Source organism: Rattus norvegicus, chromosome 6, assembly GCF_036323735.1.
Source record: "Rattus norvegicus strain BN/NHsdMcwi chromosome 6, GRCr8, whole genome shotgun sequence".
Taxonomy (NCBI): Eukaryota; Metazoa; Chordata; class Mammalia; order Rodentia; family Muridae; genus Rattus; species Rattus norvegicus.
In genome coordinates this window covers 139,900,448-139,920,793 of record NC_086024.1, presented here as the reverse complement: position 1 = coordinate 139,920,793, position 20,346 = coordinate 139,900,448, and the positions used below count along the sequence as shown (strand labels likewise).

The 20,346-nt window shown below is 40.1% G+C and overlaps 2 gene segments (V, D, J or C); both read left to right on the top strand.

Moving 5' to 3' along the window:
- Window positions 1-4,309: 4,309 nt before the first annotated feature.
- On the top strand, window positions 4,310-4,850 carry Ighel1 (immunoglobulin heavy constant epsilon like 1). The segment is given in 2 exon segments: window positions 4,310-4,386; window positions 4,471-4,850. Coding segments are annotated over 2 exon segments (426 nt in total).
- Window positions 4,851-12,502: 7,652 nt separating this feature from the next.
- On the top strand, window positions 12,503-13,094 carry LOC134479197 (immunoglobulin heavy variable 3-23-like). The segment is given in 2 exon segments: window positions 12,503-12,623; window positions 12,733-13,094. Coding segments are annotated over 2 exon segments (408 nt in total).
- Window positions 13,095-20,346: the final 7,252 nt, after the last annotated feature.

Sequence of the window (20,346 nt, the reverse complement as noted above, 5' to 3'; positions counted from 1 at the left end):
TGCCTTTATATGTTACTTGACCATTTTCTCTTACTGCTTTTAATATTCTTTCTTTGTTTTGTGCATTTGGTTTTGACTATTATGTGACGGGATGAGGTTCTTTTCTAGTCCAATCTATTTGGAGTTCTGTTGCCTACTTGTATGTCTATGGGATCTCTTTCTTTAGGTTAGGGAAGCTTTCTTCTATGGTTTTGTTGAAGATATTTACTGGTCCTTTGAGCTGGGAGTCTTTGCTCTCTTCTATACCTATTATCCTTAGGTTTGATCTTCTCATTGAGTCCTGGTTTTCCTGTATGTTTTGGGCCAGTAGCTTTTTCTGTTTTACATTATCTTTGACAGTTGTCTCGATGATTTCTATGGAATCTTCTGCTCTTGAGATTCTCTCTTCTTTCTCTTGTATTCTCATTGTGATGCTTGTATCTACGGCTCCTTGTCTATTCCTTTGGTTTTCTATATCCTGGGTTGTTTCTCTGTGTCCTTTCTTTATTGCTTTTTTTTCCATTTTTACCTCCTTCACCTGTTTGATTATGTTTTCCTGGAATTCCTTTAGGGATTTTTGTGATTCCTCTCTATAGTCTTCTATTTGTTTATTTATGATTTCCTGCTTTTCTTTAAGGGAGTTCTTCATGTCTTTCTTGAAGTCCTCCAGCATCATGATCAAATGTGATTTTAAATCTAGATCATGCTTTTTTGGTGTGTTGGGATATTCAGTGTTTGCTTTGGTGGGAGAATTGGGCTCTGATGATGCCATGTAGTCTTGATTTCTGTTGCTTGGTTCCTGTGCTTGCCTCTCACCATCAGGTTGTCTCTGGTGTTATCTTTTTCTGCTATTTCTGACAGTGGCCAGACAGTCCTATAGGCCTGTAAGTCAGGAGTGCTGTAGACCTGTTTTCCTGTTTACTTTCAGCCAGTTATGGGAACAGAGTGTTCTGCTTTCTGGCATGTAGTCTTTCCTGTCTACTGGTCTTCAGCTGTTCCTGTGTTCCTGTGTCCTGAGTCCACCAAGCAGGTTGCTTGGAGCAGAAAAGTTGGTCTTACCTGTGGTTCTGCAGATCAAGTTGCTCATGAGGCTCTGCTTTTGAGCTCTTGGTGAGGGCAGCAACCAGGATGGTCTGCTCCACCTTTTAGCAGAGCCCTGGTGCACCAGGGTCCCAGATGTTGTTAGGTGTTTTCCTCTGGAGTCAGAAATGTTGTCAGAGTGTAGTCTCTTCTGGATTCCCTGGCCTGTCTTCCACTCTGAAGGTTTAGCTGTCCCTCCCATGGGATTTGGGTGCAGAGAACTGTTGCCTGATTCCCTTCAAGTCCGGGCAGTGTCTGGACTGCAGGGGTCTGCCATAAGAGTGCCCCTATTTTCCGGTTCCCAGAGGCCTTATACAGTTTACTCTTGGGCCAGGGATGTGGGCAGGGGTGGGCAGTATTGGTGGTCTCTCCCGCTCTGCAGTCTCAGGAGTGCCCACCTGTCCAGGCCATAAGCTCTCTCTCCCAAGGGGTTTGGGAGCAGTGAGCTGTGGGCTGGGATCCTTAAATTTATTTTTAATTCATTTTATTTTCATAATTAATTTTTCAAAGCACCTACATGTAATGGTAAGGAATAGTGATGCACACCTTTAATTCAGTCAATAGGGAGAAAATCACAGTCCAATCAATGTCTGATAGTTTAATACCAGCTTGGTCTACATAATGAGCCCAGAACAACGACATTACCCCTGTCTAAAGAAATGATTTAAGAAAGCAATGCCCTCTGTCTATGAAGATGTATTTCTGTCTGAGAATGTGATGCTCTGTGTGTGTATCATAATGTATTCCTGTATCTGTAATTGTGATTGTGTGTGTCACTATAGTTGCAACTGTGCAGAATGTCAAGTTCCCTATACCCATTTTTCAATCAGAAGAATTTCAATTGTCCTAGTTCACTATTTTTATGTGATCAATATTATGACTAAAAGCAACCGAGGAAGGAAAGAGATTCTGCCAGCTTAATTCTCACAAAACATCCCAGAGCAAAATCAGGACATGAAGTCAAGGAAAGAACTTAAAAGTGGGACCTGAATCAAAACATTAAGAAAATCATCTGACCAACTGTATCTCCATAGTGGTCCTACATCCTTTCTAAGACAACTCAGGAACACAGGACCATGGATGACATCAACCATATCTACCTGACATATAATGTTTGTCATTATTTAAATGAATACCTCCACAGATTTGCTTGCAGACCAATCTGATGGATACGTTGGGTTTTTTTTTTGTTTCTTTGTTTGTTTTATTTTGTTTTGTTTTTAAATTTAGTTTCCTTGTTTGCTGATTACTGTAGTTTGTATTATGTTGATAAAATCCTAGCCAGCACACAAATGGACAGTCTGGTATTGTCCTAGCAACATGACAAATTAAGTGAGTATCCATCTGTGAACTACATATAAGTAGCAAATGAATGAAGAAAGACATTAGCAAGGATCCACCTCTAGAAATTAAGACGATTATAAATAAAGTATGAATTTATCATGAACTCGTGCTTTTCCTAATGACTTTTTCCTAGTAACTTTATTATAGAGAAATTTATGGAAAGCAGCATTATGGGACAGAATAGAGACACAGGTTATCTCTGAAGTAACCAAAGACAAAAACACATGAATAAGTAGACTTGTATCACATTCCCCAATATAGTATAAAAAGGTGAATTTATTTCTATGATACTCCTTTCCACAATGAAAACACAATGGAAATATCAGACAAACCCAAGATGAGACCTACTGAGAATAATGTCTGAAAAATATCCTTCTAACCCTCAGAGTATCAGAACAAGAGGAACACAACACTAATACTGTTAATGACCACTAAATGGATGGCTTTCTCCCTAATGTGAATGGTCTGCAACCACAGCTGCTCAAAGTTCAAAGATAATGCACAAGGAAATAAGAAAAACAAAATGTTGGGACTACAAGGCCAAATAATAGATCCACATTCTCGGAGTCCTAGCAAAGAGATTGTGATAGCTCTGTACTTCTCTTCCGTGCTGTTTCCATTACCACGGTATGGGGAGAAGCTCCCCACACTCTTACTCTCTATGGTGATCAACACCTCAAGTCGCAAGATTCCTCATGTTCATGCCCGCCCTCTGCCTCACTTTGCCTCATCACTCAGTGATCTCCGGATTACCTTTTACTTCAATTAAAATAACAACCTGGTGTCAGTCTACTGATTTTTATGAATTGTTATGAACAGCTGACTTTCCCTTCACTCACCAATACATAATCCTATTTAGAACACATTATTTATGTGCTACAAGCTGAAACAAGAAACAAACAGAGATGTATTTTAAAAAAGTACATTGGTACAGAGAAACTGACATAAATCAAGAGGTGTGAAGGCTAGGTCCCAACTACAGTGTCCCTAATAATTCACTCAACCTACTGACATAGGACCCACATGAGTCCCTTGGACCTACTCTCAGAAAAAACTCTGAAACAAAATGTGCTAAATATTTGTGAACTGCTTTCTTAATTGTTATTTCTTCAGTAGTGATGAGACTAAAGTGAGTCTACAGTAAGTGTTTCTTAAAACAGCTGGTTACTCATATAAAAAAGTATAAATATATTTGGAAAACAATTTGATTACTATTTGCTAAGTAAAAATTATACAGATTTTTGCACACAACTGAGTAATAATCATCACTTCTATACTTTTATACTGAAACAAATGGAAATAATACATAGTTATCCTACTGATATTTATGGTTGTCAATTTATGTGAAGATAACTTGAAAATCAATTGCAATATAAGGCTATTTATTGTCTGTGGATTTGCATCTTTATACTCAAACGACCTGGTGAAGGAGGTGCCACTAATGCTGTTCTGAAAAGAATAATAAATATAAAAATCTAAAAAAAAAATAATATAAAAGAATCGAAGAGAATTACTTTCCGGGCAAAAAAAGTAATTCCCATTCCATCTTACACATTCTAGAACAATTCGCAATAATATACGATTGCATTGACGATAAGGTACCCTGTTCTACTTTTATTGCATGAATAACTAGTCACCCACTATAAACCTCCCTATCCACTCCCCCTTTTTTTGCTTCCAAGGCCTGCACAATTTGACTAATACATTTTTATTTAGAACTGTAAATCCAAACACTAACAGGAAAAGTTCCTGTGTTTTCAGCTCCATTTTTTCTAAGCACAAAGTTATCATAGGCACATGGAGAGGAAACTAGAAATTCTGCCCTGCACTTCCTTTTATCTACTCAGGATCCGCCCTCAATGCAAAGCAGCTCAGACTGAAAGCCCAGGCCTAGCTGAGGAGCCACATCTCCTTCTCACTAGAGCCTCCTTCACAGCATGGCTGTCCTGGTGCTGTTGCTCTGCCTGCTGACATTTCCAAGCTGTAAGTGTTTCAGAGTTTCAGGAGAAGACCTCAGGCACTTAATCTATAGGATGAATGACTAATGGTGATGTTGCTTGTCCCCAGGTGCCCTGTCCCAGGTGCAGCTGAAGGAGTCAGGACCTGGTCTGGTGCAGCCCTCACAGACCCTGTCCCTCACCTGCACTGTCTCTGGGTTCTCATTAACCAGCTATAATGTACACTGGGTTCGACAGCCTCCAGGAAAGGGTCTGGAGTGGATGGGAAGAATGAGGTATAATGGAGACACATCATATAATTCAGCTCTCAAATCCAGACTGAGCATCAGCAGGGACACCTCCAAGAACCAAGTTTTCTTAAAAATGAACAGTCTGCAAACTGATGACACAGGCACTTACTACTGTACCAGAGACACAGTGAGGGAAGTCCAGTGTGAACTTGCACAAAAACTTCCTACAGGGATTCTTAGGACCAGCAGGGGGCGCTGAGGATCAACAAGTTCTTTCCAGGACCACTTCAAAATCTAGGAAGCTCTGCCCTATGATGTCTAAGCATGGCTTTTAGGGTTAAAGATATGACTATTCTTCCAGCCATGGAAGTTCTATAGAACATGCTCTTCAGTGTCATATTCTATTAAACTTCTAGTTTCTTCACACAATAGAAGAATCACTAAGTGGTTCTATAATCTAGCAGTGTAAAATAAGAACAAATTATTAAGTTGATATTTTTGGAAATGACTCAGTGGATGAGAAAAGCCAGTGAGATTTGGTAATGTATTGTTTCTCCTATGACTTCAGTTCTAGTAACATTTGTACTGTTTACTTAAATGATATTTGAAAACAATTGCCTTCTTCTTCTCTAACATAAAGTTTTCAAGTACATGTCCAAAGTTTAGTGATGATACAATTAGCATTTTTAATACTAACTGACAGTATCTTCTTTCCATACATAAGGAACATAATACATGGCTATTAACTGTGGCCAACAGCCATACATATTATTATTGAGATTATCCTTTTCTTCTAATTGACTTGTCTTCCCATTCTACACTGTCTGAGCTATGATCTACTCTAAGGGTTTGGGCAGTGAGAGAAAATCTGATGAGGTTGAGTTAAGGCTAGCAGCTAGGGATGGTAGGAGCTTTCCCTGTTCCTAGAACCAGACCCTTTCACATACCTGCATCCTTTCACATCCCCCTCCCCATAGGGATATTTGTAGCAGTCAGTTACTTAGAGGCAATAGCTCCAACACTTCCCCAGGTAAATGAGGCACCCCAAACATCTCAGACCAAGCCAATCAGAAGTACCCACTGTCAGACCCCAATCCATCCCAGAAAGATATATAAAGATCCTATCCAGAAGAAATAAAGGTGTGTGAGAATAACTTAGTCTTCGGAGAGATTCTGTCATAAGAGTTGTAACATCACCACCAAGAAAAAGAATTTGTCTCCTAAAATGCTGCCAGGAGCTTCCCTGCACTACAGTGGCCAGTGCAGCATCATGGAACAACAGCAACTACAGTAGCAGTGGAGACAGCAGCAGCAGAGGCCATGGAGCCCAAGGAGGCTGTTCCCTTTCCCTGGTCATGCACTTTCACCTTTGCTTAAACATTTTCATCTGCCCTGACTGGAAATCTCTGTGGAGAGCCTCCAGTACACAGGCCCACATTCAGCCTGACTTAGTTATATTTTTCTTCAGATCAGTTTGTGCGTTCCATTTGAATAGATGTTTTGTCTCTTAGAGATCCTGTACCTGATGACTTTTAAAAGTTGTAAGTGTTTCAGGCTTTCAGGAGAGGAAAACGTGCTTGACTCCTATGACATGTATGACTGCTGGTGATGTTATATGACACAGGGTGCCCGTAGAGATTCAACTGAAGTAGTCAGGACCTGACCTGCTACATCCCACACAGAGCTTGTCTCTCAACTGCCCTATTTCTGACTTCTCATTAACCATCAAAGATGTAAACTGGGCCCTCCAGCCCCTAGGAAAGGGTCTGCAGTGGATGTCAATGTGAAGTAATGAAATCACATTATATGATTCAGATCTCAAATCCTGAATCAGCATCAGTGGGGACACATCCAAGAGTCAAGGTTTCTTAAAACTGAATTAAGTTTAAACTTAGGACACAGCCAACTATCTCTTTGCCAGAGAAACACTGGGGAACTTCAGTGTGAGCCTAAACAAAAAGTCTCCCCTCTATGGAAAATGTTGTATCAAACAGTTTGTCAAAAGCTTGATATGGCAAACTCTGCCTCTTTCTCTCATATGCAGAAAAATCATTAAATTTCAGGGCCTCTCGATAAGATTCCATTTACAGGTAGGCAAATTACTAAGACCAAACCCCAAAGTGATAGCACATGCTGACAAGGACTTGGACAAGAAGAAGACACTCCATTTCAGGTGGGAGTGAAAACTAGTACAACCTCTCTCAAATTACATTTGGTTGTTTTACAAAAATCTGGGAATACTTATAACTCAATACCAAGCTATATCATCCCTGGGAATATATTCAACAGACTATACCACAGGGACACTTGGTCAAGATTATTCATAGCAGATTTATTCATAATATCCAGAAACTTGAAACAACATAGGTGTCCCTCCACTGAAGAAAGGATAGGAAATATGAAAAATCTAGACAGTATAATACAATTCCTATTAAAAAAAAAACCTCATGAACTTTGCAGGCAAATTATTGGAACTTGAGTATATCGTGCTGAATAAGGTAACACAGAACCGTAAAGCACTTATGATATGTACTCACTATTTTACACTAGTGAAAATGTACAGGACAATCATGCTACAATCTAAAACCACAAGTAACTGGATATAAGTTAGTCTCAAGTGATGATGCATGGTTCTCACTAAGAAGGGGAAATAAAATACTCAGTGGAGGTAGACAGAGAGAGGGAACTGGGTAGAGAGAAGAGATGAGAAGAGGGCAGAGGATGCCAATCAGTTCTAGGGAGATAGAGGCAAGAGATGACTGGGAATGAGAATTGAATTATGCACAGTGGTATTGGGGGCATCTTTGTTTCTTAACTAGAGCTGTAGGACAGGAGAGTACATGGGAAGTCTATGACCGTAACCCCAGCTGAGATTCCTACCAGCCGGGATATACAGACTGAAGTGGCCACATCTTATACCATGACGGGACTTCAAAAGGAAGGATGGGGACTTCATTAACCCATAAAAATTGTCTTCCCATTAAGATTACAAAATTGTCCCCTGACAATTTTGAGGTTTCCTCAAGCTGGATATTGAGGCAGATGCAAGACCAAACAGACTGGGCAGCCAACAACAGAGCAAGCAGGAGACAGATCTAGACCCTCTACATATCTGTAAAAAATACACAGCTTGGTCCTCATGTATGTACCCTAAAAAATGGAACAGTCACTGTTATGGTCTCTACTGCCTATCATTGGATTCCTTTCCCCGCACCCAAACTGCCTTGCTGAGCCTAGGTAGGAGAAGATGTGTCTAGTCCTGCAGAGAAAAGGCACCCCAGGGTGGGGTGGTAAGCAAGGGTGACTCTTCTTATCAGAGGAGAAGGGGGAAGGTGGGGAGGTATTTCTAAGGGCAAGATTGGGAAGAGGGGAGAAATGAAGCTGTCATTGAGATGAAAACTGAAAATAAGTAAATAAGCAAGTAAACAATCAAATAAATAATGTAGACAGGGATGCTTGTCTGTAGTAGAATAGTAGAGGCAATAGAACGGAGATGCCCTCAAAATTCTCTTCTCTTAAATATATTATGTGATTATATTTTATTTGAAAAATTGAAATACACAGTAGTCGTTGTGTAATGTTTTGGTGGATGAATGGTAAGGTATAGGGTTAGGGGCTCACCCCTCAAGCACATACTGAGGCATTCTTTCCCTCTGAGGAACCAGACACAATAAGGTATAGTATAGAATAGACTTTGCTTAGGGCATAGCAGGGAGAGTAAAGAGGGTAGTAGAAACAAAGGCAGAGACAGAGACAGAGAGAGAGACAGAGAGACATAGAGACAGAGAGAGAGGAGGGGAGGGAAGGAGCGAGCGAGGGAGAGGAAGAGAGAGGGGGAGTGAGGGAAGGAGAGGGAAAGAGTTAATAGGAGGGAGAGAGAGGGAGAGAAACAGAGATAGAGGCACAGACACATACACACAGAGACAAACACACAAAGAGTGTAGAAGAGTGGAGAAATAAAGGATGTCCTTGAGCACTAGAGAGGACTGGACTGAATCAGGAGAAAATGGGGATGGAGCAGAAGGACAGGAACAATAAGTCAAGAGCAAGAGAGAGCAGAGTAGGCAAGCAGCCCCTTTTTTAGTGAGTCAGGCATATCTGGCTATTGTCAGGTAATTGGGGCAGAGCTTAGACAAAATGCTAAGAGTTGTCTTATTTTTCTTCTTAATAACATTTTTATCACATGTCTGAGACGTGAGTATCTACGATAAAACATAGACTACAATAAAGAGAAAAGAGACATAGTATTCTCTGGGGCACACAACTTTCTGTCTTCTCTCCTCCTCTAACTGGGATCCTTCCTTTCAGTCAGAGAATGTGGACAGAAGAGGATTCATAAACTCAACATCTCTAATAATAACAGAAATGGAATTTAAATTCTAAGTGAAACACTCCTGATAATCAATATATTAGAACATTTGAAAATGAGTGAAAAGAAGTGTTGCCTGGTTAGAGAGAAAGGGGTCCCTCTTCCCTATAAACATTAGCATGATTCTATTAAAGTTTGGCATAAAATATGCAGGATTCCATGGATTTCAAAATAGCAATCATGTGACATAGAAATCTCCTTATGGTTGTACACTGTTGACATTTAGTGATATTTTCATTTGAAATATATTTTTGAATTTTGAAGTTCATTTCTTGATCTCACAGTCACTCTGTCTCTCACTGCTAGAAGCTCTGTCAGGAGGCATGAGGTATGAAGTCATAGGAAGCCACTCTTACTGAAGGGTGCTTGTATCTCACATATACCTATGGTCCTCTTCTTATGTAATATTGTCATAGAACTAGTCCTTGAGGGACAGAAGTTACCTCAGTCAGACTGTTAAAGATAATTTAATGAGGTACTATGTGAATTCAAGGATGTCTACTTACTAGCATGCATTTTATTGGTTTGATTTTATGAGTTTACATGTGGGCAAACGTGATGAAACCACTATACTGCAAGAGAGAAAAACATTCATTGCTTTCCTGAAGTTCCTGTCAAGGGGTTGAGGATTTAGCTCAGTGGTAGAGCACTTGCCTACCAAGTGCAAGGCCCTGGGTTCTGTCCTCAGCCCCGTAAAAAAATAAAAAATAAAAAAAATAAGAAAAAAACATTGGGCTCAAGTTCCTGTCAATATTTCCATATGTGATCAAGTGACTCTGTATGCAGAAAATATACTGACAATCTTTATTTATTTATTATATGTCAGGATGAGTTCTCCTGACATTTTCCCCTGACCTAGGATAGAGGGTGAATGGAAGAAAAACTTTCTTCTTTGTTTTCTAAACTCAAGATTTATTGCCTCATACCTTTGATTTCAGAAGGCCTGTGTCTTCAAGGTTTGGGAATACATGGTATGTAACATCTTTGTATCCTACAACCTTTAATAATTAAACGATTTTAACACATGCACTTAAGAAAAACAGTTATGGTTGTTGTTATCTTCCCCAACAGAAATCCTACAATTATCCTATAGCCCTTTAAAACCCAGTAAATGCTGTGGATCCTCTTCAGTAGCTGTACCAATAGTGGTTCCCGAAATCTTCATTCAATGTCTGGTCAGCGTCTTCTATTTCTGTCCCTGGTCCCCGTTCATTTAGGAATCCAGATCACATACAGACATTGTCAAAGGTCCTCTACTTATCCCACTAATCCAGGAAACAGCAAAATAAAAGACCTTGGTCTTTAGCTCCCAGCACTTTTTCTCTAAGGTTCTCACACAGCCCCACATACCACAGCCACACATGCCAAAGCTGCACATACCACACCCCAATATTCTGTACCTTATTTCACAACCCTTCTCTGTTTAGAGTATCTGTAGTTATGTTTTCATCATTCAGGGACCCTTCACTTACCCCTTGGGGTGAGAAAATCCAAGAGGTAAATTGGCACCTCCTCCTGGTTCCTATCCTGTTCTCCAAAACAAGCAATGAACCCAACTATTACCTACACCTCTTATACTGGTTCATTATTGTTCCCTTGGCATGTTCACAAAAACCGTGTACAACCTCAGGTCCCTATACCTCTTTTTCTAGACACCTGTCTCTCTCTCTCTCTCTCTCTCTCTCTCTCTCTCTCTCTCTCTCTCTCTCTCTCTCTCTCCCTCCCTCCCTCTCTCTCTCTCTCTCTCTCTCTCTCTCTCTCTCTCTCTCTCTCTCTCTCTCCCTCTCTCTCTTTCCACGTTTGTATATGTGCAACTGCAATGTTGGTTCTATTATCATGGTTTAAAACTGCTTTTTGGAATATGGTGCAGTAAAATTTAAAAAAGAAAAAAGAAAACCTTCTTTACCATTGCCTTTACTGAGTGTTGCCTTACCTATCCACCCTTATATTTTGCAGCATATATCTCAACATTTTCTTTGGGGATTTATTGTCTTTAGACAATTCAGCCATCTAGTAGTCACCTTTTTTCTAAGATCTGAAGAATTGTATACTCCACATGTATAAGTTTAATATGTTTATGTCTCTAACCTATTTTCCCCTTCAACAAGGCCATATCTTTGCCAACCGCATATCTCAACTCAATGACTCTCAACATCATGGCATTTTTATCCCAAAAATGCTGCCCATATGTGCATGTTTGTAAAGGCAAGCATTGCACCATAGAAAATCAACCAATGACCACATTGTGCTCTTCTCCATGAAATCTATATAAAGCAGTGCCTCACTAAGACAGAAGACCTGGAAATACTACAAAGTCTATATTAGGTTATGATTGGCTTGGTTTCAGGTGGGGCTTACACAGAAAACAGTCATCATCAGTGCATGGATTGTATATGCAGGTCCTGTTCACAAGACATTATTTCACAGTATACAACCCCAAGTTTCACATGTTTAATTTTCTCTACGCCCTCTTAATTCATGCCCTCTGAGCCTTGGAGGAATTTAAAGGTGCCTGTAAAATATGACCTCAAACAATAAAACAAAGCCTTGAGAAGACAAAAACAGCCTGATTCATATGCAAAACATTCTTTGGGTGCCTGCAGTTGTGAATTCTATTTTGTAGCATTAGGGACTAGAAACGTAAGAAAGGGCCACAGCTTATGCATAGGACACGGATGACCAAGGACAAGGGAATATTGGTGATGTGAAATCAAAATTGAAGTTTGGTACGCGGAACCAAATTGAGAGGACTAAAACAAGAGAACTGATTAAATATGAAAAAGGCACCCTAAAAGATAATTAAAGGCCACAGGTATATGGAGTATGCTAACTGGAGAAAATAAAAACTAATATAATACAACATAAAACAGTCACATGTTGACTGGAATACACACGCAGAGAGAAAATGTTGGAGGGGGGAATTTAAAGGAATAAATTAATAACTTCAGAATGAAAAATGAGTGAGTTTGCTGCAAATATGCATCTGTCTCCATGACCAATTTTGAGTCTTAGACAGTCTCCACAATGTCTAATTTAGAAATATATATAAAGTCTAAGGACAGTACTCTACCATGAAGAAGTAACTTTCAGAAAAAAACCAGTGTTCTTGTCACAAAAACGAGTTCTGCTACCATAAGGTTACAGGAGTAACTGTCTCCAAATAAACACAATTGGGAGAAGCCATGTCCTGCTCAGGTATTGGAAAAGACTGAGCGCATATGTAGAAACACAAGTATGTATGGTGCTATTTAATTACATATTTATACTAAAGAATCCTGTCTATGAAAACAAAATTCTGTGCACAAGGACAAAAGAAAACTAAATGTAATATGTTGTATCTTTACCAAAAAAAATGTGAATATGAAACCACGACACTTAGTCAAACTCTGTAACTGACATCCATATCTTTGATGTCATATATCTGCTATGAGCACTGTTTTCAGCTCAGGTGTAATTCCACAGCATGTTTTAGCAGTAAGATATGCAAATAATTCTTCTCTATGCCCATGAAAACCAGCCTGTCCTGACCCTGCAGCTCTGACAGAGGAGCCCAGTCCTGGACTCTGAGGTTCTCCCACTCAGTAATCAGTACTGCAGCACTGCACAGACTCCTCACCATGGACATCAGGCTCAGCTTGGCTTTCCTTGTCCTTTTCATAAAAGGTAATTGATAAAAGTGTGATTATCTCTGTTGTGTGCACATGAGAATAAGAAAATTATTTTGTTTTGTTGTGTTAGTGATGGTTTTCTAACCAGTATTCTCTGTTTGCAGGTGTCCAGTGTGAGGTGCAGCTGGTAGAGTCTGGGGGCGGTTTAGTGCAGCCTGGAAGGTCCATGAAACTCTCCTGTGCAGCCTCAGGATTCACTTTCAGTAGCTTTCCAATGGCCTGGGTCCGCCAGGCTCCAACGAAGGGTCTGGAGTGGGTCGCAACCATTAGTACTAGTGGTGGTAGCACTTACTATCGAGACTCCGTGAAGGGCCGATTCACTATCTCCAGAGATAATGCAAAAAGCACCCTATACCTGCAAATGAACAGTCTGAGGTCTGAGGACACGGCCACTTATTACTGTACAAGAGACACAGTGAGTGAATGTTACTGTGAGCTTAAACACAAACCTCTTGCAGGATACTAGTGACCAGCAGGGGGCACAAGGAGCACAGAAAGCATCCAGTTACTGAGTGTTAGTTTATGTAGAAAGACCTGGAACAAAGTAAGCCTGGGACTCCTTAGTGTCTAAGTTGACTCTCTACAAGGATTCTCTCTCCAAGTGATCTTGTAATAACCCTTGAAGTAGACAAATGTTTATTTGATTTTTTTGTTACCCTGTTTAATATGTGCTTTGTATTCATTGTATTCATTTATTTATATGTTATGGAGTTTCTTTGTCTCTGTTTGCCTCTCTGTCTCTTCAAGGCTCTGTTCATGGATTTCTGATGCTTCTCAATCTCTCTCTCTCTCTCTCTCTCTCTCTCTCTCTCTCTCTCTCTCTGTGTGTGTGTGTGTGTGTGTGTGTGTGTGTGTGTGTCTGTGTCTGTGTGTGTGTGTGTGTGTGTGTGTGTGTGTGTGTTGAGAGGGTTGAGATGTCTTTTTCTATCCATCTACACAATAACATTGAAATAAAGTCCATCACTAAGCCTGTATTTCATCACTAGACATGGATCACAGTATATTGCTAGACTGTTTGGTTACAGAGTCCCAATATCACACTGTCTTCACATCTGAAAAGAAGGCTTTCTGATTGTCTACCTGCCAAACCGAACTATTTTGTAGTTATGGAGACTAAACACAAATCTTCCTGCTGGTGTGGTAAGAACTTAAAGGACAAAATTATACCTATACTCCCATTAAAGATGACTTTCAATGTAGGATAAACTGTGACTTGAACAAAAGGCAGAACATGACGTAAGGAAGACAAGAATCTGTTTGAGGACCCTGGTTCAGATCCCCAAAAAATAAGGAACACATGAGAGTGTGGAAATAGAGAGTCTGTAACATTCCCTTCACAGTACACTATGTGGTCTTCAAGATAGAGTCAACATGGGAAACAAACAGGGCCTGTGACCCATGAAGAAGATGACTTTGTGTCTCTCCATAAATATCACATATATCATATGACACGGACCCAACACTGACCCAGCTTGTGGTGTCAGTAATAAAAATGTGTGTGAGGCTCCAGAATTGAGACATGAGGTAAATGTAAATAGTAATACCTACTGAGCCTCAGAAAGTTCTACACAGGTCCTATTCCACCCAAAGAGTAACATTTCTTAGTTCTTTCTCTGTACTTGTTATGGTTTAATTTGTATAGTTCACCAAGAATTTAACAGAACAGATAATTTTTTGTGTTTAACACATTAATCTACTCTCCTTCCCTCAGGTTTCTAAGGATTTTCTTTTATGCTTTTGCCCAAGAAACATGATGTAAGTGACGATTGGTTCATTCTGAGTTGGTTTTCCTCATTAGAAGTCAGGTGTGGCATTTAGAATCTAAATACCACATACTTGTCAATGGCATTCTGGTCATATGCTTGGTGTCACCATAAAAGAAAAGTAGGTTCTGTGGTCATACCACCCTGAAGCATTAGATCCCCGAGAGAGTAGGAAAGTATTAGACACGAGGGAATAATTATTGTTCAAAACATGAGGTAACCTTGGAAACTGTGTATAATTCTCAGATTGTCATTGAGTTGTAATTCCTGTGATAGTGGCATAGCTGGGAATGCAACACATTGGTTTCCTGTGAGTTCTGTAGAAATAAAAGAAATAGTCTCTATTTCCTGGTTTACCAAATGAACATAAAATAGAAGATGCTGTCAGCTACCACCACAGATGCCTCAACAGAATGATTCTACATTCTCTGTCCTGCTCTGCTACCATCAATTCCATTCGCCTGTGTGATGACAGTTTCTGAAAGGGAGATGAGGCTTTAACATCATGTCCACAAGGAACTCACAGCTACAACTACAGTAGTGAATGACTGGATAACTACAAACTGTGGTCCAGACTGGCCAATGACGCTTGAGACCGACAAATTTTCTGATTTCATCTCAATTTCCAACACAACTTGATTAGCAGTTTGCAAATTTCTTTGGTTATTGAAGTCTTCTCAGAGCCAAATGCCGAAGTTCTTATAATTTCTGTACATTTGTAAAGTAAGTGTATATATGTGCACAACAATGCACAGCAAGTGGCCATGGGAACCACAGAAAACAGGGTAAAATATTCCAGCACTTAAGCAAATGAAGAGAGGGGACAAATGTCACTAAACCCCTGAATTTCTACAAGAGCTATAGCAATAGGGCTGAGCTGCCTAAATATATAAAATATCACCACTGCCCCCAAAACACTGCCTGGAATATGTCTCTTTCAATATTATTCACTGGCTATAGGATTGTGAGAATATGGGTTCATCGCAAATGTTTAATTCACTGCTATTTTTCAAGTTGTTATATCACTTCACTCTGGGTTACTTTTCAAAACATTCTATTTTCACACAGGGGAAGCATCAACATAGTGTCATGTAATGAGAGTCTTTAGATGTATATACACCACCTAAGTGAGGAGTGCAAGAATTTGTGTTGCTTGTGTTCAGATCTGTGATTGATGAATTAAATACAGAACAATTTTTGTTGTTTCTTCTTGCTCTGTGCACACCCAGACAAAATGTATCGGATGAGGAAGGAGGCTCTTGAAGTGGCCACACTCTGAGATCACCTGCTGCCAAATAACTTTGAAAATACCAGGTTCAATATTTTGTCAGGCATCTATGAGTACTGTATGCAACAATTCAGGAATACAACTGTCAGGACCACTAGGTTGTAACACTAAAGTCCATCCAACATTAGACACAAATTTTCCTGTGCTTTCATTACAAAGAACATATTTGGAACACCATCTTTACTTTGTATGCTGATCCTTATGCACTGCCTCTTGTCTTTAGTTTCCTGCCCTATCTGTTTTCCAGGTCTGATTTCTTTTTCTAATTAACCGGAATGTAGATGTGTTGCCCAAATGAACATTTTCACTTCAAGTTTATTTTTTACAGTGTTTCATCACAATTTTAATCCCCAGTAAAACAAGGGATTCTCCTGCAGATATAGAATGTCCAACATTTGATAAAATATCAGACTCAATCTTTTAGCAGGCCATTATCCTGGTTAGTTCATATACAGTGATAGAATATAATACTCATTTTCAACAATTTTATTAAGCTACTTCATACTAGGATCTTAAAAGAAAAAAATGAAACCTATATGAAACATCTGTCTTATGTAAGGAAAATATGAATATTCTAGGTAAATGAAATAAAAAGAAGAGAAAGTTGGGTCATGGAAGACCAGCTGATGAATGTGGATCAGAGAGTCAAACATCTCTAAGCTTTCTTGTTTCACCATCAGTGAGGTACATAGAGAGGCAGATGCTCACAAACAACCATTGAACTAGGTTCAAACTGGAGGAGATAGATAAGGGACTGACGTAACTAAGGGGGTTTCAACTCCATAGGAAGAACAACAATATCAACATACCAGACAACCCAGAAGAGAAGGCCTTGTTAAGCATCAAACAGAAGCAAGGCTCTTGGTCCTGTGAGGTGTGATTCTCCAGTACAGGAGAATGCAAAGGCATAGGGGCAAAAGGTATTTGGTGGATGTGTTGGGGAGCAAACTCAAGGACGCAGGGTATGGAGGCATTAGACAGATTTTTCTGGAGGGAAAACCAGGAAAGGGAATAATATTTAAAATATGAAAAAAGAAAATGTCCACTAAAGGAAAGAAAAAAGTGGAGCAATAAGCATTAAAAAGAAAATTTTCAAGAGAGGAATACTGAATGTTCAAGAATCCCTTAAAGAAATATTTAACATCCTTAGTCATCAGAAAAATGCAATGCAACATACCATGAGATTACATGTTACCCTCATCAGAATTGCTAAGATTGAAAACTCAAATGATCACACATACTGGTAAGGATTCAGAGCAAGAGGAAAAATCATCCTTTGCTAGTGGGAATGTAACAAGTACAAAATTTTTTGAAAACATATTTGATGGTTTCATAGAAATCGTGGAATAGTTCTACAACAAGATCATGCTATAACATTCCTGGGTATAAACCCAAAACATCCCCCACATTAGGGACATTTGTTCAGCTATATTCACAATGACATTATTTGTAATAGCCAGAAAACTTGAAACAAATAGATATAGATGTCCCTGAACTGAAGAATAGATAAAAATATTTAATAGCTATAAATAGAATACTGTTCAGGTATTACAAAGACATCATGAAATTTGCTGGAAAATGGATGGGACTTAAGAATCATGCTGAGTGGTGTAGTCCAGAACCAAAAACACCTATATAATATGTATGCATTTATAAGTATGCATTAGTCAAAAAGTACAGGACAACCATTCCACAATCAAAAGACCCAAAGTAGTTGAATATTAAACAGTTCCCACAGGAGGATTCATGAATCTCACTCAAAATGTATATTGGTCAGCTGAGGTGAATGGAGAGGATGAAGTGTGTAGGAGAGGAGGAGAGAAGGGATTTGGCAATGACAATCACGTGTGAGAAGGAGGAGGCTAGAGAGATGGCTGGGAATTAGAATAAAAATGTGTCATAGAGGAAGGGTGCCTCTCTAGTAACTAGCTAGAGGTCTGGGCCAGAATAGTATATGTGAAGTCTATGGGGGTGATCTAGCTGAGATTCCTATCATAAGGGGGTATAGAAACTAAAGTGGATAACCCGTGTAGCCTGGCAGTACTTACAGAAGGGGTTGGGCACATTACTTCAACCACAAAATCTCCCACCCATATTTTGACCTGCCTACAAGATGTGCAGGGGTCATCGCAAAACTGCCTCCTGAGCGATTTCATCCAGCAGTAGATGGAGGGAGATGTACAGCCAAATACAATGCAGATCCCAGGGGCTCTTGCCATAGAGTGAGGGATAGAAATGAGCAAGTTGGAAGTGTCTAGACTCCACAGGAAGACGAATAGAGTCAAATATCATGGGACCATTTTGGGGTCTACACAGACTGGGCCACCAACCAGGGGGTATGCAGGAGCCAAAGGTGGACCCCATAAATATTTGAGCAAATGTGCAGCTCTGTCCTCATAAGGGTACCCTAAGAAGTTCACCAGGTTGTGTCCTGGTCTCTGCTCTCTGCTATTGAATCCCTTTCTCCTTATTCAAACTGCCTTGTTGGGGCTCATTGTGAGGCTTCCTGAGACTAGATGCTACAGGGTGGAGTGGTACCTTTACAGTCAGATCAGGAAAATGGCAATTTGGGAAGGGATTTGTAAGAGTGAAACTGGGAAGAGGAGAGAAATGGGGACTGTGACTGAGTTGTAAATTCAAAATAAATAAATACATACATGAATAAATATTCAATAAATAAGAAAAATAGTGCAGATAAGGATGCTCTTCTGAAGAAGAGAAATACCAATAATATGGAGTTGTCATCAAAATTCTCTTGACTTAAACATGCTCTGTGATTATGTTTCATATGAAAAATTGAAGTTCTTCAACACAGTCATCTCATTTTTCTCCTAAAGAACAAATAATTTTTATCACTTTTCTGAGATGTCAGTTGTTAGTTTTAGTAGGTTGACAGGCTAGAAGAAGTAACAGAGAGATAACTGTCGAGCTTGGATTTAGGCAAAAGGAAATAGAGGCTCCCCACTTAGCTAGAAGATCCTTTTCCAATAAGGTACAGTACATGTTGGCACTTCCAAAGAGAAATGGGTGAGAGGTACACACCCTAAAAATGCAACTGAGTGGTGGGGTCTGGTGAGGAAGGTAAGGTTATCCTCCTACCTTGATAATAGGAAAAAAGATGAAGTGTGCCCCCAAAACTCCATAAGGACTGTGTAAGTAGCCCCAGTGTCAAGAAAAAAAGATGGTCCACTCACATACCATGATGGCTACCCAGAGATTCGTAGTGATGGCAGTGGTCATGTCAAGCAAGCTCAGGCCCCTTAAGTTGCCCATACCTAAGCCTAGGAGATCAGCTGGAGCATTATCTGGGAGTAATGTCCCTCTGTCCTGCCCAACATGAGGGCAATCGACAGCCCAATGTCCCTCCTGATTGCACCTAGGACATGGTTCCCTTGGCTTGCAGAAGGTAGGACAGGCCTTCACCAAATGACTTTGTTGATCACATTTGTAGCAGGAGCCCGGTGGTCTCTGAGCCTGAAAAGACAAGGAGTCCATGACAATAGCTTGGGCTTATAACAGAGTTTATGCCAACATATGGTATTTTTGTCTCATATCCTCCTTATCTCTCTGAAGGTACACTTTGAAGGTCAGGGCCAAAACATTTTTCTGTGGAGTTAGTGTCCCCTCTCCAGGTTTCTAAGCTGGGGTTGCTCTGGGGAAAGAAGTAGGTCATCAGAGGTTGCTAACCTTCTGGGTTTTCAGAATCCAGATTAGTGTGTTATAATAAAGCCTTTGTGAGGCATTAGGAAAATTGAGATGGGTTTTCCTGTTTTTCCTGGATGACCTCTTGGAGATTTTCACATTTTACTGGATGTAAGGCTGACCTATGGAAACTGCCAGGAGGCAGGTTACGAATCTATCTCTGGCTAAAATGTCACCTTCAGAATTATAATTCTATTCGGGGTCTTGGTCAGTTACCACCACAAATGCAGTGGGATATGTTCCATTTGTTTGATGCACCTGGTCTGCATGTATTCTCACGTGCTCCAAAACTCACCTGCCTTTGTCAGGAAGTAAACTATTGGTAAGGAGTATATGTACATTGTGGAATGACAAGCTATAAGATTAAGGTTCTGAACCTTCTTTAGTAAAGGCACAGGAGTTAGAGGTATAGAAACCCATTCTCCTTTTATCTGAGAAAGTTCATTAATGAGAAAGGAATATTTACACTGAAAGGGCCATCTTTCAGCTTCTTTCCTTAAAGGAAAGAAGAGTGCTTGGTCAGGTGTCCCTGGCAATGAAGGATTTTGGGGTTTGGCTACAGGCTAGGAACAGCTGATGGGAGGGGTGAAGATAGGTACCAATTCAGGGCACCTGCATTGTAGTTGCCTGAAGCTGGCACAGGAGGAGGGGATGCATCTGGAGAGGCTGAGCAAGGAGGTTCTTGGGTAGCATGGTGAGAATGAAAAACTGAGGTGGTGCTTTGGGTTATTCGAGGTTTGGATACAGGCCTGCTGCAGAAAGGAGGCAGTTTGTTAGCTGGATTGAGAGTTGTAGATTCATCTGGTGGAGGTTCCATGGCGAAGAGAAGTTGGGTTGGGGAAACAAGAGGAACACAGGAAGGGGTTGGAGCAAAGATAGTTAAATGACTGCTCACAGATGACCTCTTTCCATTTACCAGACCACTGGTAGTATGTCTGAGTGCCCTCTCTTTGATTTCTCATTCA